This window comes from Phyllostomus discolor, chromosome 11 (assembly GCF_004126475.2).
Source record: "Phyllostomus discolor isolate MPI-MPIP mPhyDis1 chromosome 11, mPhyDis1.pri.v3, whole genome shotgun sequence".
NCBI lineage: Eukaryota > Metazoa > Chordata > Mammalia > Chiroptera > Phyllostomidae > Phyllostomus > Phyllostomus discolor.
In genome coordinates this window covers 26,317,713-26,337,803 of record NC_040913.2, presented here as the reverse complement: position 1 = coordinate 26,337,803, position 20,091 = coordinate 26,317,713, and the positions used below count along the sequence as shown (strand labels likewise).

The following is a 20,091-nucleotide window of genomic DNA, read 5'->3' as shown; positions in this document are numbered from 1 at the left end:
AAATTTTATGAAACTTATTGAATATGTGACTGTTTAAGCTGGAATTGCTTTTCCATTTTTTGGCTTTTTAAGATGCATCTTACTTTTAGTGTTGGGTAAAGAGGTCCCTTTAAAGATTACATCAACCTTTTATGTTCTACAGTCATGATTCTATTCAACAGCTTCATGTGTGTGGACCTGTGTTCAGAAGGGTCCTATGTTTCATGTTGTACTGTCTCTATCTTTAAATTCTTAGTAATTTTAATAATTTTAAATAATTAACAATTGGTAATTTAATTAATAATATATTATTAATTAATTTGTATTAATGATTATTATTAATGATTAATAATTTTCATATTGTATTGGGCCTGTTCATAATAGCAGTGTAAAACCCCACCCTCTTACCCATTAAAAAATCTCTCAAATGTTTGATGAAATACAGTTGGTCATAATCAACCTTCGTGGGGCTATTTGTAAAGTAAACACAAATGTACCAACTTTTCACCAGCGGCACATATGGAACTACATTCAACTTCATTCGCATCCCACCTGTATCACCCCTGACCATCACATAGAATGCAAGCCTCACTAGTCATTCTCTCCTTTTAGAATCTCATACACATAAGGACATACATTCTTGCCTTTGCTAACTTCCTGAGATTGTCAGTCTGAAACTTTCATTATCCCTTTCAAAAGGGTAGTGCAAGGATGTTTCATTCATCATTTGCTTCCCTTGCACCCCTCTAATTGATAGGTTGTTCACAGTCCTCACAACCCTGGCACCTGGAGGTAGTGTCTAGAAATGTCTAGCACTGCATGTGTGCACCTATACTATGGGTCTTACGTCCTCAGGAAACAAAGTCATTCAGTTTTGAAGGCTCAAGTGAGTTGCTTGCACTAGTATACCTGATGTTGCCCTTTTTTAAAGATTATCTGATATTCATTCCTACTGTTAAAATTACAGTTGGCAAACCATATTAAATTAGTTTCAGGTTTAGTGACTTAGACATTTATAAAACTTGCAAAGTGATTAGCCAGATATATCTAGCATCTTTGTCCTCTAATATTTGAAGACATCTAGACCTCTCCAATCCAACTATGTTCCTGGGCAAATTAATCTTTCATACATGGCTCATCACACAAAGGAGCCCCTTTTCCCAGTTCCTTCAACTCCACATCTTCATCCCAAGTTACTAACTCATGGCCATTGATTTGATTCTGTCACTGTTCAGGTCTATTCATCATGTGAAATCTTAAGATCCAATGTATTCTGCCCTGGCTGCTGTGGCTCAGTGGATTGAGTGCTGGCCTGGGAACCAAAGGGTCACTGGTTTGATTCCCAGTCAAGGCACATGCCTGGGTTGCAGGCCAGGTCCCCATTGTGGGAGCAAGTGAAGCAACCATGTATCGATGTTTCTCTCCCTCTCTTTCTCCTTCCCTTCCCCTCTTTCTAAAAATAAATATATAAAATCATAAAAAAAAGAAAATTTCTCTCTCTCAAAAAAAAATCCAATGTGTTCTCTACTACAATAGAACTAAATTTTAAGTTCTATAATTCCTTTACCCCTCTACGACCACTCCACATGGACTGTAGACATTAAAATATTTATGCCAGCTTCTTATTGAACTCAGATTGTTCAAAACAATAATTATTTTCTTCCTCTCAGTCCCCTGCATCATCCACTTTGTAGAACAGCAACAAAAAAAATCCATTTGTTCATCCATCCAAAACTGTACACATCTTCTTACCTCTCTACCTCTTTAACAATTAAATTTTCAATTAATTGGCAATTGGAGCATTTTAGTTTTTAAATGGTTTCTTCCCTTCTGTGTCTTTTCTTTGTAATAGTTTCTTACTAGGATTGTTGTTTTAGCCTTCTAACATGGCTGTCTATGTTCAGTTTTACCTCTCTTTTGTTTAGTCTGTCTTACATATGTTAATGGAAAAAAAAAACACATCAGCTAGGTTCATTGTCTTACAGTAATTGTAAGTAAAACTCAAGGTCTTAATTATGATCTAGAAGGCCCCTCATTGTCTGACAATGGTCTATAACCTCAGTCACATCACCTGACATTTCATCCTGGCATAAGCACACTAATTTACTTGTTTTTTTTTCCTAATAAGAAACTGTAAACACTGATGCTCATCCTTATTAAGACCCTTTTGAAGCTTTCTTTTTTTGTACTGTGAAAAACCTCTTTAATATGTGTGTATTTTGTAAAACACCGGTTACGTTTTTATAATTACTTATTTTTTAAATTTTATTACTAATTTTTATTTTGTGAAAAAAGAGATTTTTTCTGTACCTCTTTTTATATCAGGAAGCAGGCATATTGCCTGGAAAGATATAATTGATTAAAAATAGTCTTCATTGAGTGAAGGAATAGTTTTTATATGGTGTACATTTGGCTCAGAATAAACCTTCAGTGTACAAAATGGAGCTCAATTCATATCTTAAGTAGCCAAAGAGCAGCCTAATTCATGCTGCTATGCTAAGAGTCAAGCTAATTCAACCACTAGAAAAGATCCCTGTCTTTTGCAGTGGCAAGGCCTGAATACTTTAGATATAATGCATTTCTTGCCCTCTTCCATTCATATTCTAGTAACATAAGAAAATGACATAAGGAGCAATTTAATTGACAATGATGACATTTTCCTGTACAGGTAGACTTTACCTGCATCTAAAACTGAGATTTTCTAATGCTGAATCCAGTTTTCCTTCCATTGCTGCATGAAACTGTAGGTGCCAATATATTAAAATAATGCAAACAATATTAACTTAGAATATGTATGTTATAAAAATCACCAATTCTTATATATCATACATATATTCAGTGTGTGGCATTATAAAGATTTTTCTGGAGTTCACTAACAAGAATTCATTTTTTTTAAGATTTTACTTATTTACTTTTAGAGAGAGGGGAAGGGGAGGAGAAAGAGAGGGGGAGAAATATCACTGTGTGGTTGCCTTTCTTGTGCCCCTTGCTGGGGTCCTGACCTGCAACTCAGGCATGTGTTCTGACTGGGAATCAAACTGCAACCATTTGGTTCACAAGCCCATGCTCAATCCACTGAGCTACACCAGCTAGACCACTGATAAAAATTTAAATGTTTAGAAGGCCTTTGTTCTCTGCCTTTCCTTGTTGTCTCTGCTGACACTGCCCTGCTCTCCTCAGGCCCACTCTCTACTGCATACCGAGTCTTCAATTAAGTTGCAGAGTTCTGATGGAGAGATATTTGAAGTTGATGTTGAAATTGCCAAACAATCTGTGACTGTCAAGACAATGTTAGAAGATTTGGGAATGGATGATGAAAATGATGATGACCCAGTTCCTCTACCAAATATTACAAAAGGTCATTCACCAGTGCACCTGCCACAAGGATGACCCTCCTCCTCCTGAGGATGATGAGAACAAAGAAAAAAGAACCAATGATACCCCTATGTGGGACCAAAAATTCCTGAAAGTTGACCAAGGAACACTTTTTGAACTTATCCTGGCTGCAAACTATTTAGACATCAAAGGTTTGCTTGATGTTACATTCAAGACTGTTGCCAATATGATCAAGGGGAAAACTCCTGAAGGGATTCACAAGACCATCAGCATCAAAAACGACTTTACTGAAGAAGAGGAAACCCAGGTATACAAAGAAAAGTGAATTGTTGTCACTGACACTGTAACACTGTAAGAATTGTTCCAAATACTAGATGCACTGCTCTGTTAATAGTTGTTAATGTTAGACAAACAGTAGACAAATGCAGCAGCAAATCAACTGTATTATCGGTGTATTGTCCTCATTGCATGTGTAGTTGGAGTACAGACTCCAAACCTACAGCTGAGTTTCTTCCAGTGTGATCAAAAAGTTTCTTTTCTCTTTGTTCTGAATAAAACTGAATTGTTGGTTCTCTATGGCAAAAAAAAAATAAACGTTTACTATATTTAGATAAAAATTTGGTACGAGGCAAATAAAATTGTGTGAGAGAATAAAGGAGTAAGAATATACACAAGTGAGTTTTCAACTTTGATAAAGATTTCAAATAGATGTGTCAATTTGAAGAAATAAAATATATGCAAAAAATTTTAAGGTATATCTTTTGGGAAACTCTATAATGATATAAATTAAATTTTACAATTAAAAAGTGTTCTTCTGATAATAAATCTATTGAAAAGTCACGGGCTGTTGCTAGAAGACTAATTATATGTAAATATTTTATATCTGTTAGTACAAGAAGATAGAGTAGAATATAAGCTGTTTTTCCTGTGTGTGAAAATATGCTTAGTGGTTCTTCCAAGTTATCTGGTAAAGTACAAAGTGAAGTCAGGGAAGGGGACAGCATATTTCACTCCTTTCTGTGTCATTAATGTAAAGCTCATGGATAATATTGCTTCTCCTCTAGGATTGGCAATGGAGATGGTTCCCACTGTCTTATGATACAAGTTCCTTGTGCTCACATGAGAAGCATTTTTAACTCTATTTGCATAAATCCTTATTGTGAAGCTATGCATTCTTCCTTCTCTATTTCTCTTTTCCTCCCAAGAGCAAGGCAGTGAAAGAGTCAATGTGAGTATTGCATTATCAAGTTAAGCAAAACAAATGTCATATATCAAACAAAAGTGTTTTTGACTCCAATATATGATTCAAGACAATTTAGAATCAAATTTCTATTCAAAGTATAAAGAATCAGTACAATGGATAATTTATCTGGCTTATAGATAAAGGTTAAAGAGATATACACCATACAGTGAGATTTGTTGGCTCACCATAACATCTTTCATTCAGTCATAGTGTTTGATGACCAGTTGCTTATTCTTTTTTATGGCATAAATACCTCATTATGGCTATTACAAAAATGACTTTTTCATTTCCTATTCATCTAATTATATACTGTGACCCTGATAACACACTATCATGATTAATGTACATTCAAAATAAATCAGAAAGTCAGCAAGTGTTATTCCTCAAAATTGTTCACTTTTTTCAAAGTTGTTTTTATTCTAGGTCCTTCAAATTTTTCAAAGGAATTTTAGAATATTCCTGTCAAATTTTAATAAAAAAATAAAAAGATGTCTCTTTGAGGGTGTATACAATCTACAGATCAATTCTGGTAGAAAAAATAATCTATTTTATGATATATTTTATGGTTGTTCTAATACGGTTGTCCCTATTTTCTCCACTTTGCTCTCCTCCACCCAGCCCAACCCTACTCCCACAGTCAGTCCCCATCCTGTTGTCCATGTCTGTGGGCCACTCATACCTGTTCTTTGACTAGTCCCTTTCCTTTCTCTCCCCTCTTGCCCCCCTTCCAACTCCTCTCTATTTACTGCCAGTCCATTCCTTGTTTTCATGCTTCTGGTTCTATTTTGCTCATTAGTTTGTTTTGTTCATTAGGTTCCTCTTATAGTTAAAATCATATGGTATTTGTATTTCACCCCCTGGCTTATTTCACTTAGGATAATATTTTCCAGTTCCATCAATGCTGTCAAAAAAAATAGGAATTCCTTCTTTCTTTATGCTGTATAGTATTCCATTGTCCCACATGTAGCAGTTTTTTAATCCACTAATGTACTGATGGGTACTCAGGTTGTTTCAAGCAGCTGGCTATTTTAAATAACACTGCTATGAACATTGGGGTGCATAAGTCCTTTTGAATTGGTGTTTCAGGATTTTTAGGGTACAATCCAAGCATTGTAGTCCCTGGGACAAAAGGCTATTCCATTTTTAGTTTTTTGAGGAAATTCCATAATATTTTCCACATTGGCTACACCAGTCTGCATTCCCACCAATAGTGCACTAGGGTTCTGCATCCTTGCCAGCACTCGTTTGTTGATTTGTTAATGATGACCATTCTGACCAATGGAGATGGTATCTCATTGTGGTTTGAATTGCCATGTCTCTGATGGCTAGTGATGTTGAGCATCCTTTCGTATGTCTATGGACCATCTGTATGTCCTCCTTGGAGAAGTGTTAATTCAGGTACTCTGCCCATTCTTTAACTGGACTGTGTCTTTATGGTGCTGAGTCATATTAGTTCTCTATATGCTTTGGAATCAGACCTTTGTCTAATATATCATTAGCAAATGTTCTCTTATACAGCAGATTTCTTTTTCATTTTGAGGATGGTTTATTTAGCCATGCAAAAGCTTTTTAATTTCATGTAGTCTCATTTATTTATGTTTTCCTTTATTTCCTTGCTTTAGGATATATATCCACAAAAATATTGCTGTGTAGGATATCTGAAATTTTACTGCCTATGTTTTCCTCTATGACTTTTGTGGTGTCACAACTTATATTTACATCTTCTATCCATATTGACTTTATTCTGGTATGGTTTAATTTGGTGGTCTAATTTATTTGTTTCTTCTTTCTTTTTTTTTGCTTCTACTTGTACACTTCTTGTTACAACGTTTATTAAGGCTGTTTTTTATTTTCAAAGACAGACCACATGATGTGCCACAAAACAAGCCTCAACAAATTTAAGAAAATTGAAATCATATCAAGCATGTTGGATCACAATGGCTTGAAACTAGAAACCAACCTGAAGGAAAAAACTCAAAAACATTCAAATACATGGATACCAAGTAACATGTTATTAAACAATGAATGGGTAAGCAATGAGATCAAAAAAGAAATCAAAAAGTTTTTGGAACCAAAGGAAGATGAGCACACAACAGCCCATAACAGTAATGGCGGTCCTGAGAGAGAAGTTCATAGCAACACAGGCATACTTAGAAAGATAGAAAAATCTCAAATCAACAACATAACCCTACACCTACAAAAACTAGAGGAACAAAAACAAAAACTAGAGTGAGTAGAAGGCAGAAAACAATCAAAATCAGAGCAGAAATAAATGATGAGAGACTAAAAAAACATTTTGAAGGATCAATAAATCAATAAAGCTGGTTCTTTGAAAAGATAAACAAGCCTTTAATCAGACTCATCAAGAAAAGAAGAGAAAGGGCCCAAATAAAATCAGAAATAAAAGAAGAGAAATTCCAACTTATAACACAGAAATATAAAGGATTTGTAAGAAATTACTATGAACAACTATATGACAAGACATTTGAAAACCTGGGTGAAATGGACAAATTTCTAGAAACATACAATCTTCCAAAAATGAATGAAGAAGAAGTAGAAGCCTGAATAGACAGATAACTAGTGAAACTGAAGCAGTAATAAAAAAAAAAAAACCCTCCAGGCATACAAAAGCTTTAAGCTAGATGCCTTCACAGACAAATTTTACCAAACATTTAAAGAAGAACTAACATGTATCCTTCTCAAACTATTCCAAAAAATTCAACAAGAGTGAAGACTCCCAAAGACTTTTCACTAGGGCAATATTGTCCTAGTTCCAAAACCAGATAAAGACACAATAAAGAAATAAGTCTGCAGGTCAATATTTCTGATGAACACAGATGCTAAAATCCTCAACAAAATATTGGCAAACTGGATCCAGCCACGCATTGAAAAGATCATAATCCATGACCAAGTGGGATTCATCCTAGGGATTCCAGGATGGTGCAATATTTGCAAATCAATGAACATTGCATACCACATAAATAAAATGAAAGACTAAAATCACATGATCATGTCAATAGATTCCGAAAAAGCATTTGGTAAAGTTCAGTGCCCATTTATGATAAAAATGCTCAATAAAGTGTGAATACAGAGAGCATACCTCAAAATAGTAAAGGCCATGCATGAGAAACCTACAGCCAACGTTATACTCATCAGGAAACTAAAAGCTTTCCACTTAAGATCAGGTACAAGACAAAGGTGTCCACTTTCACCGCTTTTATTCAACACAGTACAAGAAGGTCTAGCCAGCATGATCAGACAAGGAAAAGATATTAAAAGGCATCCAAATTGGAAAGGAAGAAGTAAAGCTGTCGTTATTTGCAGATGACAGTGTACATAGAAAACCCTGTAGTCTCCACCAAAAAACTATTCAACCTAATAAGTGAATTTGGCAAAATAGTAATATATAAAGTCAATATTCAGAATCAAAGGCAGTTTTGTTACACCAGCATGAAATATCAAAAGTAGAAACTAAGGGGGGTGAACCCATTTACTATAGCAACAAGAGAAATAAAGCTCCTAGGAATAAAACCAAGAAAATGAAGACCCATACTAGGAAAACTACAGAACACTGAAGTAAGAAATTAAGCAAGATACAAATAAATGGAAGCATATGCAATGTTCATGGTTGGAAGAATTAACATCATTAAAATGCCAATGGCATATTTCACAGATCTGGAACAAATATTTCAGAAATTTATATGGAACCAAAAATGATCCAGAATAGCTTCAGAAACCTTAAAAAAGAAGAACAAAGTAGGAAGGATCACAATATCTGATATCAAACAACAGAACAGAGAGCCCAGAAATAAACCCATGTCTCTATGGTCAATTCATACTTGACAAAGAGGGCAGGAACGTAAAAGGGAGAATCATCATCTTAATGATAAGTCTTTTGATCCATGAGCATGATATATCTCTCTATTATTTATGCTTTTAATTTTATTAGTACAGTTTTATCATTCTCAGTGTATGGTAGGTTTTTCACATGTTTGTCATAGCTATTATTTCTTCATACTTTATTGACATTACTATAAAATATATTATTTTTATAATATCAATTGCTAGTTGTTTTTGATAATATATTGAAATATAATTTATTTTTGTTCTTTGATTCTATATTCTAGCAAAAACTCATTATCTTTTTTATAGATTCCATAAATTTTTTCTAATAAACAATTATGACTAAAAAGAAATACCATATTACTTCATACCTACATAGATGATAAATCCTTATGTAAGTGAAAACAGTTTTATTCCTTTCTTTCCAGTATAGATGCCTTTTTTGTTTCTTTCTTTCTTTCTTTATTTTATCAAACAGATTAGCATCTCTAATACAATTTTGAATAAAGGTGGAATGAGGAGACATCCTCATTTTGTTCCAAATCTTAGAGGAAACACATTTAGCCTTTCAATAGTGATGTCAGCTGTAGGTTTTTCATATATTTTCTTTATCGGATTGATATTTTTTTGTTCTGAGACATACTTTCTCCGGTATTAATACATTTTATTTTTATTAGTCTTAGAATTTTATGCCTTTGCCATCTTTTTCCAATTAACCAATATTTGTGTTTATATTTAAAGTGTATTTTTGGTAAGCAAAATAAAATTGGGTCTGAGTTTTTATGCAATCTAATAACCTCTACTTTTAATTATGGCTATATAGAATAGTTACTTTTAATGCAATTATTGATATTGTAAGCTTTCAGACTACAATTGAGCTGCACATTTTCCATTTTATCTATCTTTGTTCCTATTTTCTTTTATTAGATTGATTTAATAATTTTATGACAGCATTTTATATTTTTGTTGGATTACTATTTATTATTGTTTTCTTAATAAAGTATTACTCTGGGATGTATCATATACTTCTGAGACTACCTTCAAATCATATACTACTTTACATTTAGTGTAAGAAACTTGCAATACTATACCCACATTTCTCCCTTCCCAGTCTTAATGCTATTGTTGTCACACATTTATGTTACACATATGATGAAAACCTCATAACAGTCTGTTTTCTTTGTCCAACTATCATGTACATTTCAAATGTTCTAGATTTAAATAAGAGAAATCTTGTTTTTTAATCTACATAGTTACCATTTCTGATGCTTACCATTTCCATGTCTTTAATCCAGGGTGATTATCATATTCCTCCTGGTTTCCCCTTCCCTGTAACAGTGCCTGAGATCTCTCTCAAATGATGATCTGGGCAATCACAGGACTCATTCATTTGTTTTTCATATTTTAGGAATCATTATCCTTCATTGTCCAGTGTCTGGAAAAATGTTGTTTCATATACATTTCTTTTTCCCTCCCCTTCCCTCCCCTTCCCTTCCCTTCCTTCTCCTCCTTTCCCCTTCCCTTTCCTTATTTTTTTCTTTTCTCCTTCCTTCCTTCCTTCCTTCCTTCTTTCCTTCCTTCCTTCCTTCCTTCCTTCCTTCCTCCCTCCCTCCCTCCCTCCCTCCCTCCCCTTCTTTCTTTCTTTCTTTCTTTCTTTCTTTCTTTCTTTCTTTCTTTCTTTCTTTCATTCTTGCTTTCTTCTTTCTTCTTTCTCTTATATATATATATATATATATATATATATATATATATATATATATATATTTGTCTTTTTCTTCCTTCATTCTTTGTTGTTTCTTCAAGGGAGAAGGTATGTCCAGTCCCTGTTATTCTATTTTAGCTAGAAATAAGAGAACAAGTTCTCTTATCCTGTCTTGAATATAATGATTACAATTTTATTTGGCCCAGGATTTTTTTATATTAACTGCTTTTTAAAATTTTCTAATTTCTAGGTAAATAATGTGGGCATATTCATATTACTAAACATGATATATTTACCTAACCAAGACTACTGTAACAGAATAATAAAATATTTATAATGTGAAAATGTTATGCCTTTTGAGAAAAAATGCATAAGTAAATGCATAAACAAATGCATAAATAAATGATGATCTTTAAAAATCATCAGTGGATTACCAAGTACCAAACATCCAAGTACTAATTTATGTAAACTTCTCTATTGTAATTACATCCTAGTGTAACAAAGGTAAGGTAACTGAAAAAAAATAGGTATCACATTTAAATTGTATTGCAAATGATAAAAACTATCCCAGATTTATTTTCAAAACAGTACAGTTCAAAGTTGAATCTCAGAGTTAGAATTTCACGATGTTTTATATTCATAAATTCAAAACTACAAGTTATAATAATAGATTTTCCATTTTCTCTGAAGCTCTGATATTTGTGAATACTGACCTAAAAAGACCTCTTGGACATTTGAGTAAAATTGGAATCTACTAGGGAAACCAAAACAAAATCTAAAAGATATCTTATTACTGATTCAAAGAGATCTTGGCACTCTTCTCTTGAACAATGATAAAATAGTTTAAATTTTCCTTTCCCTTGCAATATAACTCTCCAATTTTCTGATCCTATAATTTAAGTTATTGAATCATATTTTACTAAAGATGAAAATGCCTAGTAATATCCCTGGCGAAAAAAGATGCCAAGATAATCTACCAAGACAAAGTGTCACAACAAGTATAAAAAATCAAACTGATCATTTCCTATGAAAATCAGTTATTAGAATTTAATTAAAGCCACCAAAGGAATAGGAAAGGCTGAATTTAGAACTAAGTCCAATTGGTTTCTCTTGACTATTATTGAAGACTCTAAGATTAGTTTCATAATAGCATCATTTCTGTGACATGATCATTGTTTAAAATTATCTGCCACATAGACCTACCATTCAAAACAGATTTTTCTTGGGATCCTAAAATCATAGCATACATTCTCTGTGGTTGAGGCAACTCTTGTGAAGCTTTCATAAGCATTTAGGTCAAATGTTTTTAAATCCTGGCCAGAGAATTCAGCAAATGTAGCTAACGTCAATGCTATATAGTGCAACAGGTTATTATTATTTATTTATTATTATTATTGCCTACAATTAACTTACAAGATCTTAAAAACCATCATTGACCTGCTCATATTTTCTGTGTCTACATCAGATAGCTTCCTTTTTTTTTTTTTGAAGCTCAGCAAAATAGGCATTAATTGAATCTGATTATATGGGAAAATAAAAAAACTTTTCCTTCTTCCCAAAGAAAACACAGAGAGTATACAAATCTCCTTGTTACTGGGGAAAAGGAGAAGATTGGGGGATGGCAGGGTGTTAGAAAGGTGACATTTAAATTCAGTATTCACAACATTTTAGGAAATAATTCACACTCAAGAAAAATGATTTAATAAAGCAAAATCATCCCTGCTACTCATAAGAATTGTTCTGAATGCTAAAATTGCCCTGAATCAAGTGCATTTATTCTAGAGACCGCCTTCTTGGTACAATTACTGCATTTTAAACTATTGTTTCCATGGTTCCTAATAGAGTCTTTAGTCATTGGTGGCTAGGAAAAAGTCTTTCTAGGACACTGAGCTCTATAATCCTTAACTAACAACTTTCTGAAATTCCTTGTAGAATTTAGGCTCATTCTTGCTACTTGAATTCCCCATTGACTACTGACATTATTTCAAATTTCTATAGTAAGTCATTTTCTTTTTAGGTCATTTTTATTGTTATTCTGTTACGGTTGTCACAGTTTTCCCTCCTTCACTCTCCTCTGCCCATCCCATATACCTCCCCCCACCGCTCCCATAGCCAATTCCCACCCTGTTGTCCATGTCCATGGGTCATTCATATATGATCTTTGTTGAGTCCCCTCCCCTTCTTTCCACCATTATCTTTCTCTCCCCTGGTCACTTTCAGTCTATTCCCTGTTTTCACACCTGTGGTTCTCTTTGTTAGTTTATAGTGTTCTGTCTGTTCATTACATTCCTCTTATAGGTGAAATCATACAGTATTTGTCTTTCACCACCTGGCTTACTTTGCTTAGCATAACACTCTCTGGGTCTCTCAATGCTGTAGTGAAGGGTAGGAGCTCCTTCTTTCTTTCTGCTGCATAGTATTCCATTGTACCACATGTACCACAGTTTTTTGATCCACTGATTTAATGATGGGCATTTAGGTAAGAAAGAAAAGGCTTTCCCCAAACAAGGTATTGTTGTTGTTTTTTTCTGCCTTAAATAACTATAGGCTGCATAATGCCCAAGCCTAGGATAAATTACCAAAGAAGACATAAAATTGAGTAAAATTACTCCATACTATTTTTTTTTCAGTACAAACTTGTGGTTGCAGGGGAAATGTGAACATTAGTTCATTCCAGTGCTCCAGAGAAGTATAGTTTAAAGCTACCTTCCTGAAGGAATAGTGTCTTACCATTTTGATTTTTTTTTCTTTTGAAGCAAGGCTGATTCCTTTTCATTTGAAATACTTGGTTCACATCCCACCAGCTTCCGTGAGGCTCAGATGCTGTGGTGCTGCCTCCTGTGACATTTCTCTGTATCAATTGTTCTGACCTTCAGAAGCAGATTTTTATCATAAAGCTCTCTTTTTGGCCCCAAAATTAAATTGTTTTTTTTTTGTCTAAGTTATTTCTTTGTACTTTTGTTTAATTATAAATTAAAATGTTCTGAATGTATTATACTTCAGGAAATGAACGAATGTTTTCTAACTTGTGCTAAGAAGTTTTCTTTGAGACTCACCAGGCATTGTGCAATACTATCATTTTCTTCTTCTTTTTTAAATTATTTTATTGTTGTCCCACTACAGTTGTCTACATTTTCTCCCCACCACCCCACCCACCCCAGTCAAACCCATGTCCCTCCCTTGCTTCCACCCTCCCCCTTGGTTTTGTCCATGTGTCCCTTATAGTAGTTCCTGAAAACCCTTCTCCCCACTGTCCCCTCCTCCCTCCCCTCTGTCTATTATTAGATTGTTCTTAATCTCAATGTCTCTGGTTATATTTTGTTTGATTTTTTCTTTTGTTGATCATGTTCCAGTTGAAGGTGAGATCATATGTTATAAGCCAAGCAGTGAGGGGCAATACTATCATTTTAAGAATTCTATCTAAACATTCAAACACAAACATGACTTACACCAACAGAATAAAAAGACCTGTTTCATAATAACCTTAGTTAGAGCCTCTTTTCTTATGTTCTGCTTGGTTGTTTAAGCAGAGGGAAAGAAGAGTTGGCAAAGCCTTCTGAGTTATGGTGTCTGGAATCAGATAGCAAAGAGTAAAAGTCCAGCAGAGGTAGGAAAGTGAAAAGGGTTATAGAAGAGATTTTACAGCTATGTGTGGTAAACAATGCAATATACAAATAACATTATAGATTGTAACATTGAAACCTATATAATTTTATTAACCATTGTCCCCCATGAATTTAGTAAAATTTTTAAAAATAAAGTTTGAATCACACACACACAAAAAATGTCCAGCTGTGTTATGTAAAAGTCTGAGACTCTCCGCCAATTAATCACCTGTTTATATATAAGATTTCTCATTCATGCAATCAGTGTACCAAAGAGGCACATAATTGTACCAGAATCATAGAATTATTCTGAATATCAAATGACACAATATAAATAAATATTCAACACGCTACCTGCCAAATAACAAGGTCTATCAACATCACTAATTTTGATTATGGCGAATATTTACTTACTCAGTAGTGTTTATTGAGTAACTACATATTCTGTAGTGATGAACAAAACAAACACCCTGTCTACTGGGCAACTGTAATCAGTGACAAACAATAAAAGGAACATGGTTATTAACATATGATCACATGCTACAATAAAGAATTAAATAATAAATAGAAGGCACTTACCCAAAGAAAATAAAATGAGAGTATAGTATGTCCTAGAAAATTTTAAGTAAAATTTTTGTCTGGGGGATCAATGAATGCTTCTCTGGAAAAGGTACAAAGTTTTTATTCAAGACATTCAATGGTGAATAAAAATACTCAAGGAAGGGTAGATTAAGGAAGGAGAGTCACTGTGCAAGAGATATAACAGGTTCATGAGGCCCACCAGCAGAGAAAAATGATGGAGAAGGCCATGGAGTCTGGAAGGCAGAGGGTGATGGGAAGTTGCAGATTGAAAAGTCCAGATAGCAGGCAAGGGACAAATCATTCAGACCCTAGAGGATCAAAGTATGGATTGAGGTCAGAGGATGCTGGAAATGTTTTGGGGATCAGGAAGTGGAAAGGCAGGGACATGACAAAACAGTTCAGATTTTTATTTTATAATTTACATTGACTCTAGTATGGAGAATGAATTACAGGTGGGAAAATTAATGAGGAAAAATGATCCAGATGGCAGTTGCAGAAGTTGAGTTGAAATAGGACAGTATCTTAGAATTGGTGGAGACAATGGAGATGGAAAGATGTGGGAGAGATGTGGGAGAGATACAGAAGGAGCATTTTTCATGTGAAAGGGAAGGGGCTAGATAGAATAATGAAAATGATGGGAAAGAGAATTTGGGCAAACATGACCTTGTATTTCTAGTTTGTACAAACTAGTGCATGGAGGGCTATTCTCTGAGACAGAGAAGAAGGACATTGAGCAAGAAAGAAGGGAGATCATGAGCTCAGTTTTCTACATGTTGTATATATATTGTCTTTCTGATATCCACCAGAGAGATCAGCCAGAGAGGTGGATGTGGGAGACCTCAGGTCAGGGGGAATCTAGGTTTTGAGTTGCTAGTCTAGAAATACAGTTTATGGATGGTAACTAAAACCATGAATCAGATGACTGTGCTCTGTGAGAATTTAGCAAACTAAAAAAGCAAGCAGTTAAACATGACATTTTTTCTCCTACTCATGTCTCTACACACTGCATGGATATATATATTTCTCTTCAGTTTCTTAGTTTACTACATTTTGAATTTTGGACAAAACTAACCACATCAAAACGTATAGTGTTCTGAAATTATACACTTTCCAACAACTAAATTAAGACAATAGAGAAAAATTATTAATAACAGGTCAGGAGTTTATCACTGTAAAAGTTAGAAATCTTAATGGTATAATAGTTAAGGTATTAGGATACTGAGATTTGTTTATGTATGTTTAGCGCAATGTAATTTATATTTAGCATGGCGTAATACAATAAAGGTTGTGTTTGGGCAGTAAATTAGCTTACCACTGTCTTCTTGCTACCTTTATGTTTCAACTCCATGATAATTTGACATTTCTAGAGTTCTGAGAATATGGGCAGCTTTCCCCTGAGCATCTTCCAGCTGCTGACTGAACAGCGAGGTAAACTGAGTTGTATATACGTGTTTAAAACAATGTTCCTAAATAGTAAGAGACCAGATGAATAAAGAGAAGATCAGAAAACGAAGAAAGAGAACAGAAAAGATGGGAACCCTTGCTTTATATGTGAACATAAATTATAGCATAGAAGTCAGAATTGATAAAACAAATTGCTAAATATGAAATGTGACATCACAGAATGATAAAATAATAATGACCCAAGTAATCCAAGTTACAATACAAAGTTTATGCAGTTTATGTACTCATTGATCATTATAAACATTATGTGGATTTGATTTCCTACATGATTGATGATATAAACAAAAGTAAATTGACACTACAAATTATTTTGTATATTATTATCCATTCAATATCTAATTTTGGAAATTTTTTTTGTGAAATAAACCTTATTTTTACCACATATTAATACAATATATTGATAATAACTAATTACTAAATTCAGTAGTATAGATTTAGTCAATCATTATCACAGAACCAATGTTCTATGAAGGTTTGGGAGCATATAATATCCCTGAGAATACTATCAGTGCTTATTTTTCCAGCAATAACTTTAAATTAATCTAAAGGATTTAAGTATTAATAAGAATTTAAAAATAAAATTAGATGTGATTTTAATATTTTATATATGCAAAATCTCATAGGAGACCCTCATTCCTACAGTATATATGATTTAAGGTAACACAAGGATTATTTTCAGAATACTTTTCACTTACAACTCTTTGTGAATAAAAACACTGATGTACATTTAAAAAATGAGGGACAGGAAATTGAATCTGATGGGTGTTTTCCCTAACTAAGCTGTTAAGGTTATTGGCTTTATTTTTTATATACCTTATGTCAATATTCCATTAATATTTTCAAATTCTCCAACTAACCAAGAAAGTCTTCAAAAATTACTGATTTTTGCCTCATGTATTTCATGTAACAAATACATGAAAATGTATATGTTATAAAGTAATTTTTAAAAAACTGATCAAGCATTAATATTCTCAGGTCAAGTATTTTAGGGTGATTTGCATATTTTACAAAACAAAATTTAATCTACTTTTTTCCTGAACTGGTCACAACATCAATATTAATAACATAGTGATTCACTAATATTCTTTGAAACATATAAGGTAAATTGCTAAATGTTTATAAATAATTTCCCAAAACTAAGTAAATAAATAAATAAAGTTTTATACTTCCTCAACTAAAGGGGATAAAACCCAGCATATTTTATTTAAAAAAAATAGGTCTAAAATCATAGGTAACTAGTGAACACATAAATCAAAAACTTCATAGTACCATTGGTTCCTAAAATTATAACATTTTGAAAAAAATATCTTAATTGAGTCATATATTTACATTTGATCTCCTATATATAGAAAAAATTGTGACATACTTGAAAATTGCAAATTAAAATACTTTCTCTTTAGTGTAACATTAAATGTCTTTAAATATGTGATTATCTTCAAGGCTGTTAAGATTCAAATTTAAATTCACTTAGTCCATGTAATTGAAGTGACTTAAAGGTTCGTTTGTATTTCTAATCTCACATATGTCAGCATAATTAAAGTACACCTATATATAGTATTTTTATGGATTGTTTTTGTGATTTAACTTTTCAAGAAGCTGACTCAATCAACCAAGTTTAAAAAGTTGGTTGATTCTAATTTGTTATTAAGAGGTAATTAAGTTTTATTAACATATTCATTGTAATTTCCTGTTTTTCCTGTATTTTCTTCAGTAATGTGTCTGATATCATATGAAACAAAAGCAGATCTTTTCAAATCCTCACTGCATGCCAAAACTAGTAACAATCCAGTGCAGAGTAATGAGTCATTCTCCAAAAATGTAAAGCTCAGAAGGAGTTTCAAATACATGAAGGTTTTCTACAACTCTTAAAAGTAGAACTCTACTCAAAGAGGTGTAACATTAGAAATAAACAAGCAATAATATTGACCTGCTTACTAAGTATACACTATCTTATACTGATCCAACGAATCAGGAAATCAGGAAAGCTGAGTGTCAGGGGGCTCAGCAACAGTTTAATTCTAAGAGTTTTTACAAGGCAAAAGCAGAGTAGGATCAAAAGGGAAGTTGGGATAGAGAAAATGACATTGTATTTCATGGAGAAAATAAAAGAGAGAAGATAATGCTGCTGTCCAATAGCCTCCTTCTGTCCACCTCATTCCTCCTGGAATGTAGATTCAAGCCACAGGGATCCCAGACATATGCTAAGTCAGCTTCTAGGCCAGTATGTGAGATGCATTTCAGTGGTGTTTACAGCAAGTTTCACCTCACATCAGATAACTATAAGACTGACAGGATTTAATGATAAGTAATGTCAGAATACTACTTTTCTCAGAAATATGAGAACACTCCACCTAGAGAGTTACCAGAATGAATATGTTCAACTGTGATTACAAGTCTAAAATCTTGCAAAAAAGAAAAACAATATGTTTGAGTAAAAAAAAAAAAAGAAATAATGAACAAACTTTTAACGAGACTGAAGCTTGGTTTATAAAAACCAGGCTGGCATCTCTTAACCAAAATTGTCAATCTGAAACCTTTCAGATTTACTAACTACCAGAGCATAAGGGGGTCGGGGAAATGAGTAAAAAGTGGGAGATGCTTGGATGCTCCGTGGGGACTTACTGTACCTGTGTCCACATCCTTCACCTGTTGCCTGGCTCGAGCTGGTCGGCTCCACTTTGAGCTCTTCCAGGACCAGCCCTTTTTCGTGTGGTCCAGGAAAGTCCAGGCCAGGCACTTCCTCCTCCTCTAGGGACTCAACGTAGAAGAGAGTCCTGGTCGGCTGTTGGGTGCCCTGCCCGGGCGCCCCTTGCTGCAGCCTGGTGGCCACTGGCAGCAGGGTGCCATTCAGTGGGTTGAAGGAAGAGGACAAAGAGGATGGCGAAGAAGATGAAGAGGAGGAAGAAGAGGAAGGCTTCTTCCAGAATGTGCTCACGCTGCCTTTCTCTTGGTTTTTGAGCAGTCGGCTCTGGCTAGGTCCCCAGTGCTCGAAACTGCTGTTGCCGTCCTGTTGCAAGCAGCCGCCCCCCGCCGGGCTGCCGGGGGACGGCGATGGGTGGCTGAAGAGTTTCCAGCGGAGTCGCAGGATGTGCTTCACATCGAAGTCTTTTCGCCCAGAGCCCGACATGCTTGGAGCGGGGAAGGCAAAGGGAGCTCAGCTGGGGTGGAAGTGGACGGGCCAGCTGGTGGGGGAGACCAGCGGAGCCTGGGGTTGGAGAAGGAGGTTGGATGCGCTCTCCGTATCCCAGGAGCAGACGTGGCGAGGCGGGATGCGCTCTCTGCCAGGTGACAACCGGAGCGCGGACGGCAGAGCTGCGCGGCTCAGCTGCGGACAGGTCGCAGGACTTGAGCGTGCGAAGCCCACGGGCTGGGAGCAGAGAAGAAGCGGGATGCCAAGGGTTGATAATCTTGGATCCCCGTGCAGGTGTCCCGTGATTACGGAGGGAGGGACCACCCGGGTGCTGAGGATGCACGAGGGAGGATCTGCCCGCTCCGAAGCTCGGGAGGCTGCGGTAGATGGATACACCTCCCTGGGATGAGCCCGTGGCACAGCCTCAGTCGGGAAGGTGTGGGCTCTCCTCTCCTTGCAGCTGAGTTCAGTGCCTGGCGAGCGGAGAGAGAGAGAGGGAGAGAAAGAGCCCCAAGTCGCTAAGAAGCGCTCCCCCCGCCCCAGCCTTCTCCGTGCACCTGCGTCCCTGTCCCTAGCCTCTCGGAGAATGCCCTGAGAGCTTGCCGGGCATTTCTGAGAAAGTCAAACGCCTTCTGCGAGATGAAGAAGGGTGGTTTTATATTGTCAGTTTGTAAAAGAGAAAAATAAATATCCCAGAAAATATAGGGAAGCAAAAGGAAAAGCTGTCAAGGTCCTCACAGTACAATTTTCTCTCTGCCTCAGCGCGTCCTCCTCCCCCATAAGTGACGCAGATGTGCACTGGGGCCTATACCGAGCGATGGAGGGAGGGAGGAAAGGCTTCAATCTTCTTTATGCAAGGGAAGCTGCTGCTCTTATTGTCCCTTTGCGTGGATCTTGTCACCTTTTTTATCCTTCTTCCTCACTACATTACTGTGTAGCAATAAAAGTAAAGCAAACAGACATTATGCTTTAGCATCAGTAAACACCAAATATGAATCATGACGGCGTAAACTTAATAAGCTGCCATCCGTTTTCAGGTTGCTGGTTAATGGTTTGAATTATTTAATAAACTGAATCCTTTAACCTTAACCTTAGTTTCTCTGTAGTGAGGCACAGAAGAAACGGGGATGCTGGCGTCAAAGGATGATGATGCCACCGTTCGGACACTTGCACTGTGATTCTGTCATTAATGCGCTCAGGCAGTACT

The 20,091-nt window shown here is 35.3% G+C and overlaps 2 protein-coding genes across 2 annotated transcripts in view; one reads left to right on the top strand and one right to left on the bottom strand.

Moving 5' to 3' along the window:
- Nucleotides 1–19,623, bottom strand: part of KLHL1 (kelch like family member 1) — a 325,875-nt gene extending 306,252 nt beyond the window's left edge. Inside the window, exon 1 of the mRNA XM_028526633.2 lies at nucleotides 18,382–19,623. Coding sequence (XP_028382434.1) covers nucleotides 18,382–18,881 — 500 coding nt within the window. The 5' untranslated portion in view covers nucleotides 18,882–19,623. The remainder of the gene's footprint in view (nucleotides 1–18,381) is intronic.
- LOC114508802 (S-phase kinase-associated protein 1-like) lies at nucleotides 785–3,655 on the top strand. Its single transcript, XM_036011663.1, is given in 3 exon segments — nucleotides 785–865; nucleotides 3,100–3,326; nucleotides 3,328–3,655. Coding segments are annotated over 3 exon segments (621 nt in total). The 3' UTR covers nucleotides 3,641–3,655.
- Nucleotides 19,624–20,091: the final 468 nt, after the last annotated feature.